Here is a 21,783-nt window from a genome sequence, read left to right on the forward strand (position 1 = left end):
TTATAAGAAAAGAAAAACAATTATACTGTTGGTAAAAAAGTTAGCAAAATACAAGGGGAAAAACTATACGTAACTGAGAGCATCAGATGCAAATTTCTGCTCAATTATTTTTGATAAGGTGTATGATACTTGTGTGAGAATTTTTAATAGATCAAAGAGACTATGTAACATTTTTTCCTTTATTTTTAATTTCAAGACATAGCCTGGAGGTGATTATAATTTTATAATTGATCAAAATTTTTAAAAATTGCATTACAACTAAATCTGCACAGAGCTGATTTCTAATCAAACTAACCCCTGCACTTTGGGAAAGACTGTCAGCCGCACAGTAGCCAGATCTATGTTTTGGTAAGCACTTCATTGTTGCAAAATTACAGATTTGTCCTGCATGTCCTTGACATGCACGCCTGCTTTATTAAAACCTGAAAATCTTTCTGGCTTTTTCTAAAGCTTTCTCGTCTAGGCGAGGCTTCCTCTGGCTGCCGGGCTGCAGGAACTTCTTGACGGTGGGGACGCTGCTGACTCGGCTCTTCAGGGCCTGCAGGGCACAGCAGCACAGGCTCAGCACGGGGCCCGGGACCAGCCCCGCAGCCCCGCAGCCCCGCCCCCGAGACCCGGGAGCACTCCACAGGGGCCCCTCCCTCGGCGCCCACACGGAGGCGAGCAAACACAGGCCCCGTGAGAACCAAGGTAGAGGAAGGACATCGGGCTCCGCGGTGCTTTCCCTATGGACGCTTTTGTCTGAGACTTATGTGGAGCACAGGCTTCCCTTTCTTCCTCCTTACAGGTACGTGCTGGGCGTTCATTGCTTTTGTTCAGTGCAAGGAGGGAGGATGTCTGTCTGCAAGGCAGACATCAACACAGATCAAATGTCCGAACACGGGAAATGGAGATGTAGGAGAGACCCAGCAAAGCAGGGAACGGAGTGGCTCCAGCAATTGGGCGCTTCCCTCCCACATGGGAGGCCCCAGGTTCAGTTCCTGGTGCCTCCTGAAATAGAAAGACGAGCACACAACCAATAGACACAGCGAGGGTGAGGGGAGAAATAAAGAAAATAAACCTTAAAATAAAAAGTCTGGAGGGAAGAGGAGAGAGCTGTGCAGAGACACAACGACTGAAAGGAGTAGCAGGAGCTGAGTGAAGGAAATCAGATGGACAGAGACCAGCTCAGGCAGACTAAGGGCTGGGAAGAGGAGGACGGACCTGTTATAAAGGGACCGCCAGGGAATCGAGAACAGAGAGCACAGTGGACTACAGGGCTGGGGGAGGAGATGCCCAGCCCCAGGCCCTTATTACAAAAGCCAAAATGTGCTTGAGGTACCATCCACCACAAATTTCTTTGACAAGTGCAAACTATAATGTAAACTATAGATCATGGTTAGCAGCAATGCTTCAGTATGTGCTCATCAATTTTAACAAATGCACTACACTAATGAAAGATGTTCATGTGCGAAACTGTGGATGTGTGGGAGGATACATGGGATGCAACACTTATGTAATCTAAAGCTTCTTTAAAATTGACCTAACAAGACTTTCCATGCCTCAGAACTGGGACCTAGAAGCATACTTTGGTGCCACATGTGGGCTGTAGCCCTGAGAAAATCTCAGAACACCACAGTCTAAGAGGCTAAAATTAGATTCCAAGAAGGCAAGACATGGAACGTGAAACAGATCACCTTCAGCAGCGGGAAGTTGGCGAGAAGGCTGGCGTCCACCTCTTCCACGTAGTAGAGAAGCTCAACCAAGTGAATGTCAGCCCTGCTCAGCTTGTTGCCAACCAGGTAGTCTTGTCCGTGGCTCTTCAACACCTGGTGATTTGAGGGGATCAGATCATGAATACATGCACTGGTTCTCTCCCAACTCCCTCACACCCAGCTCTCCCACTCTGCTGCCTCACTGGGGAGTTACAGAGCTTCAGTACCTGCTCGATCTTATTTCTGTCTGTCCCAGTCCTAAATGTGTGCAGCCCTGAAATTTTAGGCCTGGCTCTCCACTCTTTTTCTTTTCTTTTCTTTTCTTTTAAATGTTTATTAAAGTTAATAGATCACATAGAATCCACTCTTTTCTCTCTTCCTTGGGCAGGGTCTCCATCTTCATACACCATTCTTCACCCCTGAGCAGACTACTTCAGAGTCTACATTTCTCCTCTTGTCTGATCTCCTCATTTCCTAATCTGAAATAAACCTGCGTCAACTTGAATTCATCAACTTCCTTACAACATTGGCTTTGACTCCAAACTTACCTGTGTCTGTCAAGAACATTTGATTACATTATAATCTGCAAACTGAAGTGGTTAGGAGGGAAGTGAACTGATACCTACAAATTATTTTGAAATTCATCCACAAATAATAATTTTGATGGACAAAGAGAGGGAAAGATACATGAGGAAGCAAACAAGATAAAATGTTAATTTTGTAATCTAGATGGTTGATATATATGTGTTCATTGTGCATTTCCTGCAACTTTTCTGTATGTTTGAAATTTTTTTTGTAATAAAATGCTGGGAAATACTTGGTTTATTTAAAATAATGCAACTTTATGGAAATCATAAAGAAAAAAAGAAGAAAACACACATGGCACCAAGACCTAAAAATCAACCCGTTTAGCAGTTTGACAAATACCATTTCAGATACAGATAGATATATGTATACCTCTTTTGCAGAATAACAGAGTAAAAACTCACATACTATGTTGTAATGTATTTTTTCATATATGTTATCACAGGGTTTTGAGTTTTAAATTATAGATATACATAATGTGGAATGGATGTATAGCTTGAAATCATGTGAGTGTGTCACATACTGTCAATATTACAAGAGACAAGAGGGCGCATTTCCTTGTTTACTGCTAAATGCATAGCTCCATGGATAGGACCAGTATATAAGCAATGAATTAACATTTGTTGAATAAGTAAGAGAAAGATACAAATTTTTTTTACATATGGCTTTTTAGGTGTTAACCCTTTTATTTATATTTTAAGTCTCAAGAATCTCTTATAATCATTTTTTGGCTCAAGTTTTATATTTAGCATTATTTTAGTTGGGCTTCCACTTGATACATTCTCCTTTCACCTTCCAAGAAAAAAATAGCAAAAATATGTACTACATTCATGATGACAAAACTTTATTTCCTTAGTTTAGCATGACTTTCCTCAAAAATTTTTGTGATGCCCCCAAATCCCATAAATCCCATAGATTATTTTTTTGTAACATTTCTTACATCTGTTGCTTCCTCTCCATCCTACTGCTACCATCTCTATTTAGACACTTCTGACCCAAGTCTCCAAACACTACAACATTATCTTGATAGGCAGCTTTTATCTGGTTTCCCTAAATATGGTGTCAGATTATTTTCTGACAAAACACTTTCATCATTTTCCTTTTGGATCAAAACCCCTTGGTGTCCTGCAAGATCTAGTGTAATCTCTGGTGATACAGGGGTGCTATATTAGAATTAAGGAAGGCTAATTAGAATTGAAGGTCAATGCCTAAGGAACATCCAAACACTGTTTTTCTACTGCCCTCTAAAGCCTTAGTATCCCTAAACACTGAAATGCTTCCAGTTACCTTTTCAAAGGCAGGAAAGTAACGGTTTGTTGTTCTGTCTTTGATCAGGGCAATTTTGTCATCTTTTTGTTCAGGTGGACATAGTGGCAAATGAAGGATCATTTCACTCAAATCTGCCACACCTTCTATATACATATCAATCCTGAAAGACAAAAATGACCAAAAAACTGTCGAATGCCACCTACTTGGATTTTTTTTTATTATTAGAGAACTTGTGGGTTTACAGAACAATCTTGCATGAAAAACAGCATCCTGTATACCACCCTATTATTAACACCTTGCATTGGTGTGGAACATTTGTTACAATTGATGACAGCACATTTTTATATTAATAATTGTACTATTAACTCTAGTCCATGGTTTAACTTAGGGTTTACTGTCTGTGTAGGGCAGTTCTACGGATTTTTAAAAAATTGTATTCTTTTACCATATATACAACCTGAAAGTTTCTTTTAGTCACATTCAGATACATATTTTAGTGCTGTTAATTACATTCACAATGTTGTGCTACCATCACCACCATTCATTACCGAAACATTTATATCATTCAAAATAGGACCCCTGTACATTTTGCATTTCCTCTCCCTACCCTGTCCTCTGGTAACTTATATTCTAGATTCTGACTCTGTGAGTATGCTTATTCTAATCATTTCAAATCAGTGAGATCATATGGTATTTTTCCTTTTGTGTTTGGCTTATTTCACTTAACAGGATATCCTCAAGGTTCATCCATGTTGTCGCATGTGTCAGATCTTCATTCTTTTTATGGCTGAATAATCTTCCATTCTATGTATACACCACATTTTATTTATCTGTTAATTGATTGATTGGCACTTGGGTTGCTTCCATCTTTGGGAAATTGTGAATAATGCTGCTATAAACATCATGGAGCCCTGCTTTCAATTCTTTTAGGTATTTATCTAGTAGTGGGATTTCCAGATCATTTGGTAAATCTATACTTAGCTTTCAGCACTCTATCCAATTGGCACTTCCTTATAGCATAAAGTGTTGGTTCTCTCTTGCAGGTTTCAGAACTCTATCCTTATCTTTTGCATTCAATAGTGTGATCGATATATGGTGGGGAATATTTTTTCTTCATTTGTATCCTATTTGATGTTTTCTGGTCTTCTTGGATATGCATAGTCACATCTTTTGCTAAACTTCAGAATTTCTCTTTCATTATTTCTTTGAATATTTCTTCTGTGCCTTTTTCTCTTTTTTCTCCTTTTAGGACTCCCATAGTATGTATACTGCTACACTTGATGGTGTCCCAGAGATGTCTTAGGACATTTTTGCTTTATAAAATTCTTCTTTTCTCTCTGCTCCTCAGTCTGACTGATTTTAATTGTCTTGTCTTTGAGTCCATGGATTCTTCTGCCAGCTCTAATCACCTCCTAAACCTCCTGGGAATTTTTCATTTCAGTGATTGTGGTTTTCAACTCCAGTAGTTGTTTGATTCTTTTTAAAATTTTTATCTCTTTACTAAGATTCTCATATTGTTCATTCATTGTTTTCCCAGTATCCTTTAGTTCTTTCTCCATATTTTCCTTCATCTCCTCTATTATTAAGATAATTTTTCAGAAAGTCTTTGTTTAGTATGTCCACATTCTGGTCTTCCTCATTGGGTTTTACTGGATTTTTATGCTCTTCCTTTGGATGGGACATCATTTCCTGTTTCTTTGTCTCCAAATATTATTTTAATATTTTATGATGTTAACTCTGTGATTTATTCTCTGAGGTGTCTGTATCTTGATTTTGTAAATAGCTGTGATAGGACAGAGATTTTCTTGAGCTTCAGTCCTCCTATCAGGACAGTCTGCTCACAGTGAATGCAGTGTGCAATGTCCTCATTGTCATATCTGGGCCTGTATCTTGTCCTGGGCTTTGTTGGTTGTTTTGGAGTTCTCCAGTTTAAAGCAGTGTGAGTGCCTCCTCTATTGCCCAGGACACAACCCTACCTCTCCTGCACATTTGAAGAAGGCAAGACTTTGCCCCAAGATTTCAGCCTTTATCATTTCTTTCACTCCTTTCCTTGTCTCAAGCTGCTTTTGCCTGAAGGACAAATTCTGGAAAGGGGGGGGGGGGCATGCTGGAGAGGAGTTTCCATGGTCAGTCCTTCCCAGCTGAAACAGGCCAAGGATCCACAAAGGGGGTTCAGACTGGCTCCAAGTGCCCTGGGAAGGGCATCAGGACAGGTGCCAGAAGCTTATCCCATCGCACCCCAAAGCTGAACTTTCTTGCTCTGCCCAGCCAATGCAGCCCTTCAGCTAACTGTTCCCCACAGCCGTGAGGAGGTGTACGAGTCCTTACATCTCCTCCACCCCTCCACCACCACCTTTGTCCAGGGAGGGCTGGAACAATGGCTGCTCTCAGAGCCGGGCCCCCAGTGATCCAGAGTCGCTAATCTAAAGCTGTGGTCAGCAACTGACCGTGCCATTCCTGGTCTTGGGGAAAAGGATTTTTCTGCCCCTGTCTGTCACCAGTGAGCCTGCTAAGGGCTGAACTTCACGGTGGCCTTCTGTTAGAGTGGGGGATGGACGACAGTAACCGCCACACAGAGAGATCAATTTGCTGGTCTTTATTGTAATTTACCAGCCTCTTCCTCCCACTTTTCCCTGGATGCTGTACAGTTGTTTCAGACATTTCCTGCCTATTTCATAGTTGTTCTTGTGGAAGGACTGACTCCTGGAGCTACCTACTCCACAATCCACCGTGCCTTGGAATTTGTAGTTTGAAAAGGAGTTCACCATCATTGAGTGCTTATTATATGCAGTCAGTATGCTACGATTTTTACTTACATTTTCACATTGGAACTTTATAAAAGTCATGAAGGTAGATATATATCTAAAAGTTTTGTTATATACATGACCAAATATAGGTATAAAGAGCCTAAGGAACCTGACTAGAGTCACAGCCAAATAGAAATGATATAGTCACTGTCTCTATACCTTGGATTTATCATCTCTGTTATGGTTTGTTTGTGAACAGGCTGCGATTCATGTGGCTGAACAGCTACACCCAAGTAATCTCAGCAGAGAGGCCCCTGCCCAGGTATCTCAGTCATGTCCTTCTCCCTCTCTTATCCTGGTATACCATCCAGGCCACATGGTTCCACAACCCTCTCCATGTATTGCTTCCCAATTCTGGACATGGTTGCACTTCTCAGTATCCCACTAAAAATATCCTCTGTATAGGTGCAATTCTGTATACAGTTCCAACCAGTGCATTTTGCAGAGGATGTATTTTTTTCTTTTATTCCAAACTGGATATTTTAGTTTTCTAAAGGCTGCCAATGCAACAATATCAGAAATGGGTTGACTTTTATAATGGGAATTTATTAGGTAAAATCTTACAATTCCGAGGCGGTAAAAATGGCCAAATCAAGGCATCATCAGAGACACTGGCTCACCCCTGGTTGACTGCTGGCAGATCCTTGACTCAGGCCAAATGGCAAGGCAAAATGATGGTGGGTCTCTGTGTGCTTCCTCCACACTCACTTTCTCCCCTAGCTCAGCTGTGGGCCATCAGGCACATAGCTTGTCTCTCCCTGGGCCTTGTCTCTTCAGCTTCAGGCTGTTCAACCTGTTTCCTGCCTCCTTTCTCTCTCAGCCTCTCAGGTTTTCTGTCTCTCTGTGTCTGTAGGCAATCCTGGAGTCCTCTCTCACATGTCAGTGTAAAACTAGCAGCTCTGTATGTTTCTGCTTTTAGTTCTCTGCTTATATAAGACTCCAGCAAGAGGGCCGAGACCGAACCTCAGTCACATCTCACTGAGACCCTAAAGTGATATAATTAACAGTGATCTAATCAAAAGTTCCTTAACTGAATCTCACCAAAAGGTCCCATATACAACAGGCTTCCATGCACAGAAATGGGTTAGTTTAAGAACTAACTTTTCGGGGGGGTCACAAAAGACTCAGAAAAAGATACTGGACTTCATGAAAGAGTTTAAAAAATAACAGCTTATAGAAATAGGACTCGTATATTGTTTGAGTTTGCCAAAGGGCTGCCAATTCAAAGTACCTAAAATGCATTGGCTTTTATAAAGGGGATTTATTTGAGGTAAGGTCTTACCATTCCAAGACCATAAAAAATCCAACTCAAGGCACCATAAGAGGTGCTTTCTCACCAAAGTCAGCTGCTGTGTGGTGATCAAGATAACCACCTATCTCTGCCAAGTTTTGAGCTCAGCTGAGGGCAACCAGACATAGAGCTTATCTCTTTCTGGGCCACTTCTATCAATCTCAGGTGTTCTGATTTCTTCCCAAGTTAAGCTGTAAGCTATCTGGCATATGGCTCATCTCTCCCTGGGCCACAGCAATCTGAGACTCTCAGGAGCTTCTATCCTTGCAGTTCAGTTGTAGGCAAAACTGGTTTTTTTCCTCTCACATGGCAAGATCAAATATGGTGGCTTCCATTTTCTATTTCTGTCTCTGTGGCTCTGTTTTTATTGGATCCAGCAAAAGGTCAGAAACTCAAACTAAGTCACGCTTCACTGACATAGTCCATTTGAAAGGGTCTTGCACCATAGGAATGGATTTGTTCATAAAGATAATCTTTTTCTTTTTGGGATTCATAAAATAATTTCAAACTGCTACACATACCATAAATTTCATCCTTTCAAAGAACACAATTCAGTGTTTTTTAGCATATTCTCAGAGTTCTAAAAGCATCCTACCCTCAATTCCAGAGCATTTTTGTCACCCCAAAATGAAATGTCATCCCCATAGCAGTCAGTCATTCCCCATTCCAGCCACTGGCAAACTGATCTACTTTCTATCTATGTATTTACTTTGGGGGTTTTGAATAAGTCTGGCTGCTTCAGGCCTGTTTCAAGATGCCTGAGTTAGTCCTAGGCACCAGAGGAGTCATGGAGCCAATCCACTGCTCTCTCTTACCGTGCTGGCCAGTTCATATAACTTAAGTTCATGGTCATCATTCTTATAATTTCTAGAATATAAAAATCAGCTCCTTTGGATCCTTCCCTTCCCCAACCTTCTTCTCTAGATACGCAGACACTTTGTCCCTTATTCCTAGCTTTTGGCTGGGTCCAACTCCTAAAGGCCAGAGAGCCTGGTCCCACGATACCACCATCCTCCTCACTTCATGCTTCATCAGTGTTTGGAAACCTCAGGCACCGTGCTCTCTCCCTGGACTGCATCTTCATACATAATCACACCACCTGAATTCACTCTAAATTTACCATTCCCATTCCCCGCAGGGCTCTACTGTATTGGACTTCAGGCCATAGCCAAAGGCTCAGCCTGCCAGTTATGGTCCCACTCAGTCTTGGTGCTTCTGCTCCTGCTCATATCTTCGGCTACAATCCCAATGTGTCTTAGTGACTCAAGGAAGGACCTAAATTTTTCCTGAGTTATTTTTTGATATAAGAAAAGAAAATATACCGTACAGGGCTCTCTCCTTTATGTCCTTGCCATAGAGGTTGTACTTGGAGGCAATGTAGTTGAGGATGGCTCTAGTTTGTGCCAGCTTCATCCCATCAATTTCAACCATTGGGACTTGCTGGAACATCAAACTCCCATCTTTGGAAAGAAAGAAAAGAAGAAAAGGGAGTGAAAAGTTTTATGGATCACACTCAGTATGAAAAAAAAATGCTTGTTAAAATAACTAAAGACACAAAAAGAAATGAAAAATTATAACTTGTTAGCTTTTCAACCCATAATAGCAACATGGTCTTATCTTCCTTGTAGTCCTTGTTTTTACCAATCTCCCTTTCATTTTTAACCTGTTGTTTCATTTATCTTGCTATTTTCCTTTCAGGTACCTGGTAGTTCCTGAGTATTTTATGTTTTTTATTTGATTTCATGGATATTACAGGAAGAAGTTGGGAGAGGCTGCAACAGGTTTGCCAGCCAACTGTTATTTTAGATAAGAAGGTCCCACAGCAAGTTTCATGGTGTTTGTGCCGTGCAAGTCCAGTCCTGAGAGTGAATCCTGTGCTCCTCGCACCACACCATGAGGTGGTATGTGCAGAACAGGCCTGTTTTCTGACCCCAGTCCTGCCAGTTTAGCTCACTTATCTCCCTCCTTACCCTCTCACCAGCCTCCCAACTAACTCAGCTGTAGCCCCCTAGTTTCACTTACAGGAGTCTGCAGTATTGCTTGGCTATTACCTTATCATATTCGGTAAGAGAAACAAACTCAAGGTAATTGCCTCTGTTGTTTCTACTTTTTTTCACCCTAATTGAATGCCTTTGTGTGTCTTCTGTTGAGAAGCACAGGAAGGAACCCAGAATTATTTGCAACTCATTCCTGGTGCAGAAAAGCATGAAAAAGTAATGAGACTAAATTGACAAGACACTGGGGAATAGTTCCTTGGGATGTACTCCCAGAGTTCTAGCCCTTCCTAGTCCTGAGAGAGTTACCAAACCTCCCCCTTCATTTACCAGGCCTTCCCCTTCATTTTAACCACTTTTCCCCTCTCCCACCACTCCAGCTACCACCATACAGACCACACCCACATGCACATTGCCTGATGCTAAAACCTCCACCCATAGCTTCTGTTAGATTTCCTCATAAGTAGCCTTAGAAAATTATTCTTACCACTTTTTAACTTGTCCAAGTCTTCTGGAGTTTCTATAAATTTTTCTTCAAACTGGAAAGCAGAAAGAGAAAAGTTAGTTCCATCCGTAACATGATAAAATCTTCACAGTTGAAACTCCCTATTGGTACCTCATATGAGGACGGTAGGATTTCTGAGCTTGATGAGGTACACAGAGGAGTCTGATCATGGACATGATTCAGAATCATTAGATAAGACCCGGCAAGAGAAAAGTCAAAAGTCACAGCAGCTGTGTTCATTCTTGCAGGTTCACTTTGTCTGCCCTGTCCCTACCAATGAGGATGATTAAGATGCAGTTTGGGAGAGGCACGGTATTGAAGGAGAGGACTTCGGAAGTCTTTGTAATTATAGAGGTTTTACATGTCAGGAAAAGCCTTCCCTAAAAGTCAGATCAGGATAAGACATCGTGTATGCCCTAGAATGCGTATGCCATGGATCCATAATCCCCAAAACTTCTGAAGCCGAGCATCTTCACTGTGATTTATATCCCCCAGTTCCACAGGGACCCTGCCAAGCACAGAATGGTACAGTTGCTGCACAGCCTTTAAGTCTTGTAACTCAAAATTTCCTCTCCTGGAAAATATGGGACACCTTGGAGCACAGTTTCTCTCTAGGAAGAGAAATTAGAATCCCTGGCCTGGTTTTTGTTTGTTTTTCAAAAAAATTTTGGCGTCTGACTTGACTTCCTTGATTTGAATCTCAGTTCTTTTTACTTCACCTGCTCTGTGACTTGAATACATCACTGAGCCTCACTGTGCCACAGTATCCACATCTATAAATGGGTGTAATTATGGTACCTGTGTTTTAGTTGTGAGGATAAAATGTGAAAGATGCAGTGTGTTAGAATGGCACCAGGTGCATATTGTGTTCAGAAAATGGAAGCTGGCATTAAAATTTTGAGGTGGCTGCTGCTTCATTATGCAGGGGCTCCATCCATATTTCCAATATTACTGAAAATTTATATTGTCCATGGTCTATTTCCAGTATATTAAACCTTTGTATAAATTGCACATTCCCTTGATGCAATTTCTTTTGTTTGGAATAGCAGGCAAGCAAGTCTGTCTCAGGCTGACCAGAACTCTGAGTGGCGACAGATTTTTAATACAAAGATTAATATAAAAATCAAGTTTTAGATAATTTTGCAGTTAAATAAGCAGAATCTATCAAAGTAAAAGTGCAAGGAGAAAGTTATCAAGAAAATGGATTTGTCATTAATGTATTTGGCTCCAGTCTTTGCTCTGCCTCATAATAGCTGTGTGATGTGGGCAAAGTCTCCAAGGCTTACTTTCCTCATCTGTAAAACGGGAGTAGAACATTCCTTGCACAGGATATTGTAGTGTGTTTCAACTGTACAGCACAGGACGTGGCCCGTGACAAAAAAAGTAACAAGCAGTAGAGGCGGCTGTGGCGACTTTTATAGTTTAAAAGGAGTTCTTGATGGTGAAAAGGTTGGGAATTTGGGGGTGTAGGTCTTAGTGGAACAAAGTTTGCTGTGCGTGTGCATGATCCCACGAGGTCAGGCTGTATCAATCGTTTCGGGAGGTGTGTGCAGCAGTTTATCAAGCATGCAGTTCAAGACAAACGTAAGGGATAGGGTGTGTTAATCAGGGGAAGACGGTCAAGAAGGACAGAGTTGATGAGGGCGATGTTGATTGTGAGGCAGAAGGAGGAGATGGTCAGTCTTTGGGCACAGAGAACCCAGGACCCCTAAGCAATTGCCTCTAGTCAGGTGTCGCCCACGCCCCTCTTCACGCAGGCTGGAATGGAAAAGAGGAAGTCAGGTTGCTGCTAAATTGCCCCCTCCTTCACCCTTGTCCTTCCCAGCGGCTCTGAACTGCAAACCTGAAGTCTGGACTTCGACAAAACGGGTTATTATTCATTTATAGGAAGAATACAACTTGGAATGGCATTATTTGGACTTTTTTGTTGGCTTGTTTCTTTATAACATTGGAAAAGAATTAGGCTAAAGTCTCAAATATTCATGAAGTCATGGACAATGTGTACTCCCAGGGCTCAGGCAAACACATTGTTAGGAGGCTAAAGGAGCTCACTAAAAATGTCTTTCCCATGTGAAAAGCCTCCTTTTCTGTTCCTATCTTAGGGGCAGTATGTCCTGAATTTGTCCATGTCTTGCTCCCCAGGAAAACCCTCCCACAGCTTCTCATCTGACTGAGAAGTGTGTTTCCCAGTGACACCTCTAGGGGGCAGCACACAGCAGAGCCCTCCCCAGAAACCTACCAGCATTTCTTCCTGTGAACACAAGGAAGTATGGCATTTTATTGCTGGGCTTAACTTGAAGTCCTGTTTCAGTGGACACCCAGATGGTCCCCCTCCTTATTTTAATCACTTATTTACTTGTATGCTGTCTCACTGCACTGTAAGGTGCCTGTGGGTAGGGACCAAGTCCTTCTGGTTCATCTTGTATTTCCTGGATTTAGCACAGAACCTACCACTTAATAGGTGCTCAACAAATCATTGCCGAATAATGTATCAAATCTTAATGGGCAGTTTCCTACCCACCCCCACTCTCCAATTGTTGTTTATATTTTAATTACATTTGTTTTCTTATATTATGTATTTTTACCCTTTCATTGTGAAAAATTTTAGCATGTATAGAAATAAACAGAAGGGCATAATTATCCTCCTTGTACCCTTCACCCAGTTTCATTAATTATAAATTCAAGCCTATTTGTTTCACCTATATTCTCACCTACTCTCCTCTTGGCTTAATAATTTGAAACAAATACTATCTGTATCATTTTATCCTTAAACTTCAATATGCATGTCTAAAACAAAAACTGTTTTAAAAATAATCATAATACATTACCACAACTAAAAAATTAACAATAATTCTTTAATATCATAAATATTTAACAGTGCTCAAGTTTTAATTCTGTATAAATGTCACAACTTATTTTTTACAGTGTATTTGTTTAAATCCAAACCCATATAAGGCCCACACATTGTTACCAGTTGATGTTTCTTACATTTCTCTAAGCAGGGTCGAGTTCTTTTCAATGAACTGTCATTTTTATTTTTATTTTGTCAAGCCTGTCAAATTCTTTCTCAATAACTGATATTATTTTAAAGATAAAACTACTATAGGCGATCTAGTATGGGAGTTACCCGGCTTATGTGAAAGAGTATTTTGATACAGAATTTTAGACCTACTTGAAGATGACCTCACTCAGAACCCACCTCGACTCCAGCTGCAGCCAATAGCCAACGAATGGACTCCATTCTACCTCGTGCATTGAAGTAGTGAAGTATCGGCTTCCCTGCCATGATAGCAGATCTCCTGGTTTTCTCAAAACCTGAATGACTGAATGAATGAAAGAATAAAGGAGACCACAGAAACAAACATGTGCATTTCTTAAATGTTTGAAGAGGATCAACCATACAGAAGGGTGGAATATCTGGCTTCTCCATGGCAGGGTGGAAGGGGTCCCAGGAATGTCTTCCTTGGCCCCAACTCTCACCTGTCAGTGGCCCCCTTTGTGAAATGGCACCCAACCAGTCTCATCTCTCCCTTGGTGAAAATATGACTATGCTAGGGAGCCCAATAAGTGAGAATCTGTGGTAAAGATGGCTGTGTGGATGTTAACGGAGAGGGAGAGATTAGAGAACTAGCACTGAAAGCTTCCTAATGTTCCTGGTCTTTAATCCCATAATAGCCTCATGAATCAGTTGCTATTATCCCCATTTTTTTGTGATAGTAAAAATGAGGCTCAGAGAGATTCCATGACATGTGCACAGTCACATACCAGGTACAGACATGGGAATTCACACGTAGGACTAAGAGAGGTAAGGGCTGGATCCCACACAGGTGAAGGCCCTGTGAGCAGTGAGGGGTCCTTGGAACCAGAGAACTTCTCTGACAGGGGCAAAGAGAAGGAGCAAAATCACTCTCCAGCTTTTTGGCTGTTATGCTGCCATTGTTCAAGAGTAGGAATCAGGGCTCAGACTTGCCCAAAAGATCCAAATTCTTTCCACAGAATGAGGATGATAATTCCTTGTTTCTTTTGGAATTCTGCATTTTACTTCTATAGGGTGTACCCTATTCAAAATCCACAAAAAGGAAAGTTATTGCATTAATTTTACAGTATATGGAAAAGGACGAACATTTTTAACCAAAACCCTGGGCATTCTCACAAATTTATCTTCATTTCATCCTGCAAAAACCATTTGGAGTTTATTTTATTATGATTCTCATGTTACAGTTAGTGATTCTGAAGTTTCTAGAGTAACTTACCCAAAGCAGTAGATGGACCTGGAATTCAAGCCCACTTCTATTCAAAATCAAAGTCTAGGCTTTATAGTCTATATTAGTGGTTTTCAAAATACATGTGATGGCCCTTTAGAGGATTGTGAAATCCACTATTTAAAAAAAATAAAGCAGAAGAGAGTAGAAAAGAGAGAGTGCATTACATATAGAATAGTAGGAGATTTTAGTTTCAATAATACGCATGTCACATGTATGAATGTGTGCACACGTGCATGCTCATTTAGTGGTAATAATTGGTAAGTGCTATATTGATTGGTCCAGGCAAGGAAGTTTGGAAGCCCCTGCTCTATCCCAGGTCACTTGGGAAGTGGACAGCATAGCAGTGACCAGAGCATGCAACTCAATGACTTCAACCTGAGATTTAAGTTTTATCATGGATGTGAATAGGAACGTACAGGTTAATTAAAAGCAGGCGTCCTATGGCCAGGAATTAGGGAAGATCAGTTATATTTTTCTCTCCAAATCCCCAACTCTAGTTAGAAAATACTAAGATTATTCTGGAAAAGTACATGGAATTTTGAACAAAATATATTTCTCTTACTCTGGATGCATCTCTGAAAAAATAAGTGTAACAAATTTTAGGCAGGAAAAATGTTTTAAATATGCACATTTTAAAATGTGGAATTTGGTATACAAGTCTTTTAGAAAGTAAAGAATATTTTAGGAATATACTTAACCCACTCATCTGTCTTGTAATCAGAGATTTTATATATTGTGCCTTCTTTTCATGGGAGTTAGAGATGCTATGATTTAGCAGAATTGGAAGGAGAATACAGGTGGTACAAACTTGGTTAAGAGCATTTAATTATCATGGGCCAGAGTTCACAGAGCTAAATGATACAAATCCTCAAACTAAGCTCACTTAGCCATTGCTGGACTCGTGAAACAAAGGGCAATGACTTTTTATCTTACACAACATTTTATGATAATGCTCTCCCTTATAAACAACTTTCTTCACATTCAGAATATTGGGTTTTCAGAGGCCTGATCAATTCTGGAATATATGTTACCATAAAACTTTGCCCTGTCAACAGACACTGAGAACTAGAGAGATTCAATATCTGCTGCAGTCTACACTCTTGTGTTCCTAATTAACAGTCAATATCTAGCAAACGTGACAGCACTCTACAACAACCCTGTGAAATACCTTCTAATATTCCGTATTAAAGAAGAGCATTTTGTGAGTGTTGGGCAAGATTAAATTCAGTTTTCTGATTTCCAATCCAAGGTTTTTTCATTCAACCACATCATGCTTACATAATCCCTGTGCTTCTCTGAAATCCTTGTTTATTTTTCCATTCAGAGCCCATTAGCCAACTGAAGGTTAGAAGGTCAGGGAGAGAGTGGAACATCTAATTATTAGCGACTTTTGGATGATTTGAGTGGGGGAAAATTAATAAAAGCATGCCTTGCTTTATCATGACATCCTAAAAAAATGTGAGTAAATTGAGTACAAATATTAGTATATTTTAACTTAATAAGAAAGTAGGCTTGTTTTGAAAGGAGTACGTTCTATGATAAATCTCCTGGCAAATTGAAGGGTATGTCTCTGGGAAGATCATAATTAACAGTGTTTCTTAGCAGAGAGAAAGGATACTCAGAACAGTCCTGGTTTGGATTCGAATGCCTTTCCTTATGAGGTGTATAAACTTGGGCAGGTTCCATAATCTCTAAGCCCCGATTTTCTCTCTGAAATGGAGATAGTTGTATCTGCCTTTGAGTGCTGTTGAGGAAGTTAAATGTACATAACATTCATAATAGGGACTCAGCAAATGCGAGTTGCCTCCTGCCCCTGTTCCTGGAGACGGGAAGTCTGACTGTGCTGGGGAGTAGAAGGGCCCTCTTGAATCCATCTGTATTTATCTGCACTGGACCACTGAGCTCTGGGTAGGAATGAGATTTTATATGTATTCAGACTTTTTTCAGTTAAGTCAAATAATGGCCTTTTTTATTTAGCTCTTGTGCAAAGGCTAAGGATAGTCACTAATTAATTAACCAGGATTCACAGGGCATCCTCAGTGAAGATTCAGGGTGGCCTGGCGCATTAAACACAGCCTGAAGTAGCCCTGAGACCCTGCTGTGGACCTCTGGCTCCTCCCCTGTCAGTACACCTGTCAAGCCTTTCTCCTCAGGCAGGCCCTGGCTGCCCCTCACTCCCCATCCTGTGGACTCTGGAACATTCCCCTTTGCATGGATTCCAGACATGCCTTTGGGAGACCCACTGCTTCTCTCTCCATCTCTTCAAGCACAGTGCAAGGTCTAATTGGTGCTAATTTTCAATACTTGATCAAACCATCACCTCTCTCCTACATCCTGCTTCTTGTCCTGGAAACACAGACATTTTATTGACCCTTCTTTGACACTCTGTTTTGGTTTACATGTAAATGCATCCCCTTCTTTTAAAAAGTTTCATTCCAGCTTCCTCAACTAACACTCATAAACAGGTTTCTGTGCATCAAGCAATGATGAGGGTTTGTAGGTATCCGGCTTGGAATCTGAATTGGTCCCTGACCAAAAGGGACTTAAATCTAATCAGAAAAAAAATGGATTGTAAACAACCATCACAGCAGAATGAGTCCATAACTGACATCATTTTAATTGGGTGCCCAGAATTCCAGTGCAGTAGCCATGATTCTCTTTACTAAGCAGGTCACAGCAAGGTGAGGAGGCTAAGGAAACTGTGGCTCCTGCCCCTTCTGCCCAGGTCAGATTCTTTCTTTCAAGATAGCCTCACAGCTTCCAGCTCAGTGGCTTTTTTACCTCTCTGATATCTGCCTTCTTTCTCTTCAAATTAGGCTCACACCTCATCTTGTCCAAGCATTGCTCTCTGCAGCACCTTGCAAAGTGCTTTTCTTCATTGACATTACAATTGCTTCTCCCATAGGTACTCTATTTTTTTTCCCTGTGAATTATGTTGTACCCTGGACAGGTCCAATACTGGACTTTTCTCGGGCTTTCACTGAGATTCACAGTCTGCCCTGCATAAAAGGCCTTTCTTTTTTTCCCAATATAAATGCTATTCCAGGGCATTCTTGACTCTCTGTAACTTATATTCTAAGCTGGATGGCTTCATGTGCTTTATAAAAACTAATTATAACTAATTAATTATATTCAGTGATTATCCAGTTCTCCCTTCAAGATCTTCTGAGTTTTAAAGCTTGTGTCATATAGATTCCAGTGGTTCCTAACCAGGAGTGAATCTTCTCCTGCTACTCCAGGAGATAATTGGCAACAACTGGAGGTGTTGTTATGACTTCAACAAAACTAAGTTGTCTCAAATATGAGGATGAATGCTACAGCATCAGAGGGTAGACGCCAGGGGTGCCTGTAAACAGCCTACAGGGGACAGGACAAGCCCCGTGGTCAAGAATTCCCCACTCCAAAATATCAGTAGTGCTAATATTGAGAAACCCTTCTGCAGCACTTTCTCCAGGTTTGCAGTAAGTTGCTTGAAGCCAGAGAATATAACTTGCCAGCCAGCTATGTAGAGGCAAGGAATGTATTAGAATCTAGTTTTCTTGACTTCCGGACTTATTCCTATTATAATGAATGTCAATTTTGGATTTTCACTTATTTACGTACACATCTGTAGTCCTACTAAACTGTGAGCTCCTGAAGGGTAAGAGACGTATTTGTCTTTTTTTTTTCAGCACAGTGCATTGTACATAGCATGTGTTAAAGTATTAAAGTGATACTTTGATAAATTGAATTACATTGCTAGATATCTTAGTTGTCACCCACTTTTCTACAATTTCCTCCTTTGATCTTTCTTGATAAGAATGAATATTATACAAAAAAACGCTAGAACCTTTGTGATGAGTCAACCAGTCCTGATTATCAGACCCAAAGTGCTGTTTAAACATAATTAACAAAGCAATGAGACTGTCCCACAAAGGAGATACATAAGGACTAAGCAGATTAAGCAAGAGAAATGGAAAAAGCAGAGTAGCCACAGGAATGTCTAACTGGGCAAACGGAAGGATTAGCAAATACTTGCTGAACTGGAGATATAACAATTATTGTTCTTAATTTTGTTCAAGCCATAAATCCAGGTCCTCTTGTGTCACAAAATTAAAAGTTCTATATATTTAAATTCACCTTCAATTTTCAGACAGTTCTTCACAAGAAACTCTGCCTACCTTTTAGGGCATGGGAACATTAAAGAGACATTGAAAAGCCAATGGCATCAAGTGTTGCCATCAAATCACTAAGTATCTCTTATGAAGGAAAGAGCTGATATGTGTAAAGTCCACCAATGAGAAATAAATTAAGATTGTGTTATCGAGAAAGCAACATTAGCCTAAACCCCTATATTCCCTCTGGCACTGGTCATATTCTCAGATTGTATAAAATGGTGCCATCCCTTTTTTCTGTCATATCATGAAATTTTCTCATATCATCATGCCCTAGTTCTCTAAATTCGTCATTTTTACATTTCCATGAAGATGGGTCTAACAGCCACTGAATAAACCACTCTTGAACAACCTAACCACACCACTAAAGTGTGACATGAATGAACAACAGAACACTTTTCTTATACTAAGGGCACATTTTAAAGTATTTTCCTGGAGACTGAGATGTGAGGCAATATATGAAGATTTCTATGATCAGTACTAACCTTGTGAAAGCCTGGCTCCAACTTGGCTCGACAACTCAGCGGGAATTTTGATCTGTTTGTAAGCTGACTTTATAGGTGAACAATTCTTCCCCTCTGAAAGGGATGGAGTCCAGTTTGATAAAAGCCACTCCCACAGCTTTCTGGAAATCATTAGCTCTACACTAGGTTAGAAGAAAAATGACAAGTCATCCCCTTATCACTGCACGCTTGGTTAATATGTTCTTTTTCAGGGTTAGCAATAAGAGGTTGAAACAATTTCAGATTTTTTTTTACCTTTTTCTGCAAGTCATTGGGACTGGCTTTTTGAAGAAACTTACTGTGGGGGTTTTCAATGAATTGGATCCAAGGCCATAACCTGATAAAAAAGTCTCTACTATGAGAGAGAGAGAGTGTGTGTGTGTGTGTGTGTGTGTGTGTGTGGCATGGGGTGATGTTAGGAAAAGCAGTGAGATGGAACGCTGGAGTCCTCTGCACTAGATTGCCAGATTAAAAAACAAGAATATCCAGTTAAATGTGATTTTTTTTTTTTAGTATAAATATGTCCCAAATAATGCATGGCAATACTTACACTAAAAAATTGTTTGTTGTGTATCTGAACTTGATGTTTAGCAGGGAGCCCTGTGTTGCTTTGTTTTTTTGTTTTCCCTGCCTCCCTGTCTGTATACCTTCTCCACTCCACTACACACAAGGCAGCCCCCTCGCCCTGGCTTTCACACTTGCTAGTTTGTTCTCTTTGGAACACTCTAAATTAACCTACTCCTGTACTTCCCTATTATGACTTATATTACGTTATTAGGACATCATGTTTTTAATATCTGCTTCCCCCATATAGCAGGGTCTTTGTCTTGTTCACAGTCAGGTCCCCATCACTCGGGCACAGTCCTGGCACATAGGAAGAACTCAAAACATTTATTGAATAAATTATTTAATATTTTATTGGGAAATTTCTAAGAGATACAAAAGCAGAGAGAATAATATAAAAAAGCCCCAATGTATTCATCACTCAGCTTCAGCAATTGCCAGTAATCTTTTTTTTTTTTGTCTATATTCCCACTGCTCCCCCTACTATCACAAGATTATTTTGAAGCAAATCCCAGACAGCATATCACTTCTTCTATAAATAATTGAGCCTGTATTTCTGAAAAGTAAGTACTGTTTTTCTAAACATAGCCACACTATTCTACCATCACACTAGAATTTTATAATTCCTTAATTTTGTCAAATATTCAGCATTTCAATTTCCCCAATTGTCTCAGGAAGATTTCTTGACTTTTCGTCTATGTGCATCAGAATCCAAGCAAGGTCCATACATTTCATTTGAGTCATATGAATAAATGTTTTTAGATTTTTTTTTTTTTTTTGATGTAATGGATGAGTGAATTCAGACTTGCAGCAAACGAGATACTGTGGGGGTTTGTGAGGGATTTCAAAGCTCAGACTTTTACTCTTAGGTCATTCATGTCTGCTTGGAGTTGTGCATGACATTGTTATCTCCTTGTGACCAAGCTCTGGGGACCCAGCAGGAATCCATGTCGCCACACCAGGGGCTCGCTGAATGGTGGACAAGACATGCCTCAACAAAGGAAGGGTTCAGTGGCCTTAGGTTTGTTGACCTGTATGGGAGGAGACAGAGGAGGAACCAACTCTCTCTGGGAAGCCACGAGGTGGGGAATTAACTCTGGCCGAGTGAGAAGGAGCTCAGCAGGCAGGGCAGCAAATGTGCCCAGGCACGGAGGCTACAGGACCCGCCATGCTCAGGTGTTTGCTTTGGTGGGAGGTCACAGGGTGAGGAGGCATTCTTGTATGCAATGGGGATCACTAAAGGAATTAAAGAAGAGTAACAATGTTCAGATTTGCATTTTAGAAAAATCACTCTGGCTGTAAGTACAGACTGGAGCCAGTGGGGACTAAAGGCAGAGGAACCCACTGGGAGACCACCCGGGTGGGGGAGATGAGAAATAATGAGGTTCTGACCTCAAGCAGTGGAAAAGAATGGGATGAGGAGAGAGATTTGCAACGTATTTAGGAGTAGAGTTGGCTGTGGTTGGGCAAGGAAATAGATGGCCAAGAATGATTCCTGGTGGCTGGTTTGGACCCAAGCTGCCAGTGCTGGCACTCTTTCAGGTAGGGAACAGAGAGGAAGAGGAGGAGACCTGGGGGCAGACCCCGAATCTGGTCTCAAGGAACTGAATTGAGGGGCCTGAAGTTGGAGGTGGGCTGCGGGCAGCCAGAGGAAGAAGCCTGAAGCTTTTGGACTGAGTTAGAATGGGTAATCTGGGCAGAAAGGAGGAGAAAGATGTATGCCCAGGATGGAGCTGGTTTCAGCTCAGATCTGTAAGAAGAAAGGACTCTGGGGTTACTGGGGGCAGAAGGAAAGCGCCTGCACCACAGATCTACCTCATGCAGGAGGTGTGACAGGGCGGTGTTAACTTCCACTCCTGGGTACCAGGGAAAACCTGCTAATACCTCCAGGGCTACCAAGAAGATGAGTTACGGTGATTTATGTAAAGCACTCTCCATACAATATGCACTTAAGCATATTAACACTTTCTCCCCCAAATATCCTTCTTAACTAAGTAGAACTTTTGTATGGTATCATTTAAAATACGTATGATGGCTCATTAAGTGAGTTCCCAAAGAATAAGTCTTTTTCACTCATGTATGTTTAGTCATTACGGAAAGTCCCGCTACAAAATAGTAAGGCCTCAGCAAAGATGGCTAAAATGATGAGTGA

At 40.8% G+C, this 21,783-nt stretch overlaps 1 protein-coding gene across 1 annotated transcript; it reads right to left on the reverse strand.

The window, feature by feature from the left end:
- Positions 1-165: 165 nt before the first annotated feature.
- LOC101432311 (glutathione S-transferase A2) lies at positions 166-19,180 on the reverse strand. Its single transcript, XM_004466816.3, has 7 exons — positions 19,050-19,180; positions 13,345-13,468; positions 10,128-10,179; positions 8,974-9,106; positions 3,567-3,708; positions 1,677-1,808; positions 166-538 (listed from the first exon to the last, which is right to left on the reverse strand). Exons 2-7 carry the CDS (start codon positions 13,429-13,431, stop codon positions 416-418), a joined length of 669 nt encoding a protein of 222 aa, XP_004466873.1. The 5' UTR covers positions 13,432-13,468; positions 19,050-19,180; the 3' UTR covers positions 166-415.
- Between the last annotated feature and the right edge of the window lie 2,603 nt (positions 19,181-21,783).

The sequence above is a fragment of the Dasypus novemcinctus genome, chromosome 11 (genome assembly GCF_030445035.2).
Source record: "Dasypus novemcinctus isolate mDasNov1 chromosome 11, mDasNov1.1.hap2, whole genome shotgun sequence".
Taxonomy (NCBI): Eukaryota; Metazoa; Chordata; class Mammalia; order Cingulata; family Dasypodidae; genus Dasypus; species Dasypus novemcinctus.